The sequence below is a fragment of the Ctenocephalides felis genome, unplaced genomic scaffold (assembly GCF_003426905.1).
Source record: "Ctenocephalides felis isolate EL2017-DRISC unplaced genomic scaffold, ASM342690v1 CF-g0.4_SCAFFOLD_00845, whole genome shotgun sequence".
In the NCBI taxonomy this organism is placed as follows: Eukaryota; Metazoa; Arthropoda; class Insecta; order Siphonaptera; family Pulicidae; genus Ctenocephalides; species Ctenocephalides felis.
In genome coordinates, this window is record NW_020536999.1 from 4,697,850 (window position 1) to 4,705,257 (window position 7,408).

The following is a 7,408-nucleotide window of genomic DNA, read 5'->3' on the forward strand; positions in this document are numbered from 1 at the left end:
ATTAATATTAAAAATATTGTTCGTACTATACATATATATATTATAAATAAATAAATATATTATTATTATTATTTTTTAGGAACAAAATTGTTTACGATTTAATGAGTAACAGATCTGTGGATAAGTTGAACGTATTGTACTAATTTTTATAAAAATATGAAATATATATTGAATACATTTTTAGAAAAAAAAAGATATGGAATGTTTTATTGATAATTAATATTGATACCTATATTATAAACAACATTTTACTAATGTCAATCAATTGCAAATTAGTAAGAATTGAATTATTACTTTGCATTTCTCGACGTTTTGAAGGTTTCTGAACATTTTGGCATACCTACCTCAGAAAAAATGGATGAGTGTGTGTATGTATGTAGAGATACAAATTTCCAGTCACGTTTTCGGGCGCACGGATCAACCGATTTGAATGGTTTAAAAACATTCGATTCCTATTGATAGGGAGATGTGCTGATTAGTTTTTGGCAAAGCAGGTCCAGCCGTTACGGAGATACGGAGCAAAGAGTGCAGAAAATACAAATCAAGTTTTTGAGAGAACGGAGTATCGGATTTGAATGATCTAATAAACATTCAATTTGTAATGTTCGGGAGAAGAGGTGATTAGTTTTTGGCAAAGACAGGTCCCGCCATTTCGAAGATACAGAGCTAAATGTGCAAAAAATGACAGTTTTTGAGTGAACTAAGCGTCCGATTTGAATGATCTAAAAAACTTTCTGCTTGTATTGACAAAACAATTGCTTTTGAGGATAATGGAAAATTATTACATCTTTTTTTTTTTTCTATAAAATATTTTTGTAATTTTGGATTAAAAATTAAAAAAAAATCCCAGACTAAGCACAGTCTAAGCGCCACTCTGTACAAATGTTTTACCCAAGTGCGTTTAGATTGTTTATGTTGGAGCACTTTTCCAATTTGGGGTAAAAAAACTATTGAAAAATGTGAAAATGCCGCCAAGCTAAGCACAGTTCAAGTGAAAATGTCGCACAGAATTATTTGCAAATGCGTTTAGACTGTGACTATACGAGAGCACTTTTTCAATTTGTGTCGAAAATAGGCAACTATTTTTTTTTTGAAATTGAATTCGAAATGAAATGACGATTGTTAATGTTCTGGAGATAAATTGATTTATGATTTATAATTTACATTTGATTTGCTCACAGATATAACCATATAGCAAAATAATGAAAGTTACACTATTTGTAATAATATAAATTGAAAGGTTTAAATTTTTCTCGAGGTACGGGAAGTTCCAGCAATTTGCGTAAGGCACGATGCCAGCACCACTAGTATAATCTTCAATTTATAATGTACAAAACAAGCTAATGCATAAATCATGCGACTATCAACATAACTTTCGTTTATACAAGTTTTAGTAAAATTAAATTACAAATTTAAATTTACCGCTTAAATTTTTAAGTATCAAATAAAAAAAGTTATAATAATTAAATACCAAAACAACTTTATTTATATTATAAATAACCGAGTATTAACAATTGTCAATTTAACAAATTAGTAGAATGAATAATTTTTTTTTTTCAATTTCCCGCCTCCCACCATTTTGTAACTTTCAACTGTCAACGCGACTCCATCTTTTCTTTCGAACACGTGAACCTAGACAATATAATAATATAGACGTTCTCTCTCCCGGTATTTTGGTTCAGAGAGTTGTAGTTTCGTAGCGTACAACAGTTCGAAATGGCGCTTTATCGCGTATCGCTCGGCATTCGAATAGCGCGCCAAAAAATTGAAATGACTATTTTTTATAGTTTTTAAAATCAATTAATAATAATATAAACTGTCTAACTTGACAAATAATTTATTTGGATTGATTTTTTGCATTACAATATATATTTTGTAAAAATACAATGATTAATAACATATCAACAATATATATTATAATATGTATCTCATCAATAAAATTAAAAATGACAAACATATCTACAGCTTTAATACAAATCACACCTACTTAAATAATAATTTTTATTGCACTCTAACTTGACAGAATGAAAATTTTGACAACAAGCTTTTGTATGATCTAATAAAGCCCGGTAAGATGGTATTATTAACCCCGTGACTTCAATACTACCAAAACTTCTATTCTACGAGTTTATTCTATTCTATTCTAGTACTATAAAGATTTATTATAACTTAGCGAACACTGAATTACAGTGTTTGTGTAACTGATAATATCCCAAATAAGATTTGGCTCTTTTCAGCCTATTCCTTACAATGAATCAAGTCATATCGAATGACTCTACATTATATACACTATGTATTACATATATTCCACACTTTCTATTATATTCACTACACTTCCTCTGCAATTAAAAGTCATACTTTTTGTTTAAGCAATTATTCAAACTTAATAAACAATTACACACAACACTCGTTAACAGAATAGTGGCAAATCACAATAACAACTCAGATCAAAATGGCGGCTTGATGCTAGAGGATTACAAACCTGTCACTTGATATCGGCTCACTAGCGCCAAATCTTCACCTAGGTTATGTTACTTTAAGTACGATTAGTGAACGCGGGTTTTACACTGAGATACAAGGGCCTGACGTGAACTGTCAAATGTGCAAAACTTGTTCATGATAATTTTAATTAAAATATATGAAAATATATATAAATAAATTGAATATTGTATTAAATTAAATTAGTAAAGATGGTTGAAGGCAAAGACAAAGAATCGAATATGAAATCACTAAAATGGTCGATGAAATGGACAAGGAGTATCTGCGGAAGATACAGGTTAGTTGAGGTTATATTTGCCGGAATAGAATATAATAATAGGAATAATAATACATATATATATATATATATATATATTATATATATATATTTATCTATACTTTAACTCTACTATTACTATAAAAACTAATTAAGTACAAATTAATAATTTATTTAATTTGTTTGTTTAATTTCAAGGCAGATATGCACAGATGTGCAGCTAAATGCTGTGAAGACAAAGATTCAAGCCTCTCGTCAGTCCAGAGTTGTGTCGAAAGGTGCAGCGGGCCTTTGAATAAGGCTCAACAGTATGTACAGGTATAAAAATTATATAATATATTTGTATACATGTATATATATATATATATATATATATATAATATATATATATATGTAGATTTTCATGATCTACTTGAAGTTTGTTCGGGAAATTTTCTAGAATTTTAGATTCATAGAAATATAGTTTGTGATTGTAGAAATAAATAGAAAAAATTACAAAAAACCGCTTATCATTGTTTGCCCTTGAAAATATTTGAAGCTTAGTTTGACATTAAAAACAATTGAAGACTGTCATTTGCCAAACATTTCTACTCACTTATAGGCTAAGACAATATTAAAATATAATAAATTCATGATTATAAATAAGGAAAATGTAATGTCTACATTATTATTGCCGAAAAGCAGCTGAGATGTGCCAAAAATTGAAATAATATAATAAAATAGAGTCAACAAGTGATGCAGTTCTGCGCATGCGTCTCACGTTTGTGAAATGTCAGTTCAATGTAATTACATACCCTATATTAAAATTCAATTTGAAAGATTATTATTTTTTAACTAAATGTTAAAGAAAAATTAAAAGCGTTGTTTGCTAATATCTTCAGAAATATACATTTTAACAAAAATAATGAAATGAGCAAAATTATATAAATTAATATCCTAATAAATCACTGTTTTATAGTGTTCTAGGAACAATATTAAGCTAGATATGAAATGGGGTTTTATAGTCCTCAAAATAAGCTTTAAAATAAATATTTCTGCATGTAAAATGAGTGAGCTATCATGCAAATAAAAGACGCATACAATGTTTTTTTCATTTGAATCAAATAGTTTATGAGTGCCATTTCCAGCAAAATTAAAAATAATCGTATTCTATCTAGAATCAACTTGGTTTAAGAGATCTTGATGGATTCTAGAAAAACTATAACTTTAGTACAAACGATTTTCAAAAAACTCATGATTCCATGAAAAAATCCATTAAAAAAACAACCAATTTCTCATTATTATATCTCTGAAAGAATAAAAGATACGTATAAAGGTGTATAGATGAAAATGCAAGGTCTTTTTCTGACTAATTATTGCTTTTTATTATTTTTTTGTTACACAAATATTGATAGAGTTATAATTATTTAAAGAGTGCAAGGCAGTAAACAGAGTGTCTTTCAAGCCTTTTAACCCTTCGCCGTTTCAAAATAAGAAAAGTTACGGTAAAATTTATGATAGAGAAAGTTATAGGTCATTTAATTACCTTTAAAATAGTATATTACAAGTTTTGATAAAATCAGAATTAAAAGAGTTATAATCCAATTAATGCCGGGGGTGGTGAAAGAGTGCAAGTTGTTTTCCCTTCTGAACTTAAGATTAAGATTAGCATATTCCCAAAATATCAAGCACAGTAAAAAAATAGCTGGGCACATGCTTTTTTCCTCTCTATTCACTGCAATAATTTTGTTGATCGTAGGTTGAATAGAGCACATGAGAATAGGATTTGTCAAAATAATCCACTTCAAATATGAACTTAAGTAATAATGTATATTGAATTATTAGTGAGAAAAATGTAATTTAGATATTAAAATACTTAAAGCCAGTTAATATATGGTACGAAATTATAAATATTATAGGCAACATTTTTGAAGCAATTCAAGGTGATATTGTACCTATACCGCGAATGCGATATATTAATTCTTTCTGAATTTGTTATACCCTTTAAAAGACTTCAATTTCCAATACGTATATCTTATGATATAAATCACAAGGCAGACGATTTTTTGTGTGATAAATTTGGAAAATCAATGTTTTAGTCGCGAATAAACAAAGAATCATTCATTTATATATCCACATCTACAGGTATGACTAAAAATATTGTATAACCCTTGGCATTAAAATAAATTGAGGTAATGGAAATAAATTTGTTCTATTAATTGCAGTGTATAATTTTTAATATACAATTTTATTGAACATAAAGGGATAATTGAAGTGTTAACTGTGGGAATTGAGAATCATAATTCTATTTGAAGCAGTTCTACATTTAACATCACTCATATTTGTGTAGATAGTAATTAAAAAAACAATAATTATTATTTTTTACTGAACGGTGTAAATATTAGTATAGGATATTGAAAAAATGTAGACATGGGTAGAGAACAACGTCTGTCGGGTCATCTAGTATATATATATATATATATATATATATATATATATATTTTAAAAGTTCTGATGCAACTTCCAAAAAAGTTGCATTGAACATTCAAAGCTTCAATGTTTATAGTAGTTTGTCTAAATTATTTAAAAATGGTTTAAATTGTTTGAGATTGTTATAGATTGTCTGAAAAACAATCACTATTTCAATTAAAACGTTTCTAATTTTTAAATTTTAAATTTTTTTCATTTAGGGTGAATTAGAGGGCTTCCAAGGACGTCTCCAAAGATGTGTCATGCAGTGCAACGATGACATTAAAGACATGATGGGACCAACGCCAAGCGATAAAGATGTAAATAACAAATCAAAATAATTTTTTTTTCGATACCAATTTAATTCTACATTATCTTTTTATCAGGTTGATAAGTTTACCCACAAATTTGAATCGTGTGCCATAAAATGTGTGGACAAACACATAGAACTACTACCTCAGATGATGAAAGCCATGAAGCACGTACTGAGCAAAGAACAAATCAATTGATAAGAAGACTTCTATTTTTATTCTTTAATAGAATTGTTAACATGTGTAGTAATGGTAGAAGAAATGTATTTGTAATTTACTTTTGCATTTATAAATTTGTATAAAATGTAAAAAAAAGATCGGCGTCGTTCTGTATATTTGTTATAGTACCTCGAATTGTTATAATAAAGATAGTATTGATAAAAATTGAATAATTTTATTTACCCATAGTGTAAGTTATTGTAATCGCCCAACAATCCATATCGTAAATTTGTATTTTCCTCTACGTTTCAAAGGTTTCTGAACATTTTGGCATACCTCACAATCAGAAAAAATGAATGTGCGTGTGTATATATAGATACAATTGTTTGCCCACGTTTTCGGGCGCACGGATCAACCGATTTGAATGGTTCAAAAAACACTCGATCCCTATTGATAGGGAGATGTGCTGATTAGTTTTTGGCAAAGGCAGGTCCAGCAGTTACGGAGATAAAAAGCAAAGAGTGCAGAAAATAGAAATCGAGTTTTTGAGAGAACGGAGTATCCGATTTGAGTGATCTAGAAAACATTCAATTTGTAATGACGGGGAGATGTGCTGATTAGTTTTTGGCAAAGGTAGGTCCGCCCGTTTGGGTGATACAGAGCTAACTAAATGTGCAAAAAATGGCAGTTTTTGAGAGAACTAAGCATCCGATTTGAATGATTCAAAAAACTATCTGCTTGTGTTGACAAAACGATTGCTTTTGGGAAAAAAAAATTGTCATGAAGGCAGAATTGCTTAAATAATGTATAAGAGCTGTTTTTAAAATTATTTAAAACAGTCGTTTCTTATTTATAAAATTATTAGATAATTATTAATAATAAATAATTATTATATAATTATTCATAATAAATAGTAACAATTCTTTAAAAAAACTCTAAATCTTCATCATAAGTTTTGTATGAATTAAATAATTTGAGTCGAATAGTCACTAAAAATTATTTGAGAGTACAACAGATGTCTCTACGCATTTTTTGTATAATTCTGTACGAGTGAATGATTTGTTGCTTCTCCTAAACGGTTATACGGATTTTGATAATTCTTTTTAGAGTTTATCAAGCAAAATTTGTAAGGTTAAATGAACGATGAAATTATAGTAATATTGCAGAAATAAATGGCAAAAAATTACAAAAAACCTCTTATCATTGTTTGTCATTGAAAACATTTGAGCTGTCATCTGGTAGAAATGTCAATTCACTTGAAATTTGAATTTAGCTGAAATTATGAGTCTAGATAATATAAGAATATAATATGCAAGAAAAATGTAATGTCTACATTATTATTGCCGAAAAGCAGCTGGGATGTGCCAGAAATTAAAATAATATAAGATACAGTCAACAGTAAATGCTTGGCAGATGAAATTATATAATTCAGTTTAATAAACAATAACGCAGCAAGTTCAAAATTGCATATACATTATTTTTTTAAACTGTTTACAGGATATTTAAAAACGTGGAATCCTTGAAAAATGATGAAACTTAAATGTGAAGTTTTGAAAAATGTGAAATTTTTTAAAATGTAGGTTCTTGAAAATTATACAATTTTTGAAAAATGTACAATTCTTGGAAAATGTACCATTGTCGAAAAATGTAGAAATCTTGAAATATGCAGAAATCTTAAAAAATATAGAACTTTTAAAAAATGTAGAATTCTTGATAAATAAAATTGATAGAGGAG

General features: G+C 28.1%; 1 protein-coding gene across 1 annotated transcript; it reads left to right on the plus strand.

Moving 5' to 3' along the window:
- The first annotated feature begins 354 nt into the window (after positions 1 to 354).
- On the plus strand, positions 355 to 5,831 carry LOC113363366 (protein FAM136A-like). The gene is made up of 5 exons (XM_026605857.1): positions 355 to 362; positions 2,701 to 2,776; positions 2,954 to 3,073; positions 5,425 to 5,523; positions 5,590 to 5,831. Exons 1-5 carry the CDS (start codon positions 355 to 357, stop codon positions 5,710 to 5,712), a joined length of 426 nt encoding a protein of 141 aa, XP_026461642.1. The 3' UTR covers positions 5,713 to 5,831.
- Positions 5,832 to 7,408: the final 1,577 nt, after the last annotated feature.

What these genes read in the sequence shown, in the direction of transcription:
- LOC113363366 (XM_026605857.1), top strand. An exon ending in AGTATCTGCGGAAGATACAG is followed by an intron (nt 2,777 to 2,953) that starts GTTAGTTGAGGT and finishes TTTAATTTCAAG; the next exon opens with GCAGATATGCACAGATGTGC. An exon ending in AGGCTCAACAGTATGTACAG is followed by an intron (nt 3,074 to 5,424) that starts GTATAAAAATTA and finishes TTTTTCATTTAG; the next exon opens with GGTGAATTAGAGGGCTTCCA.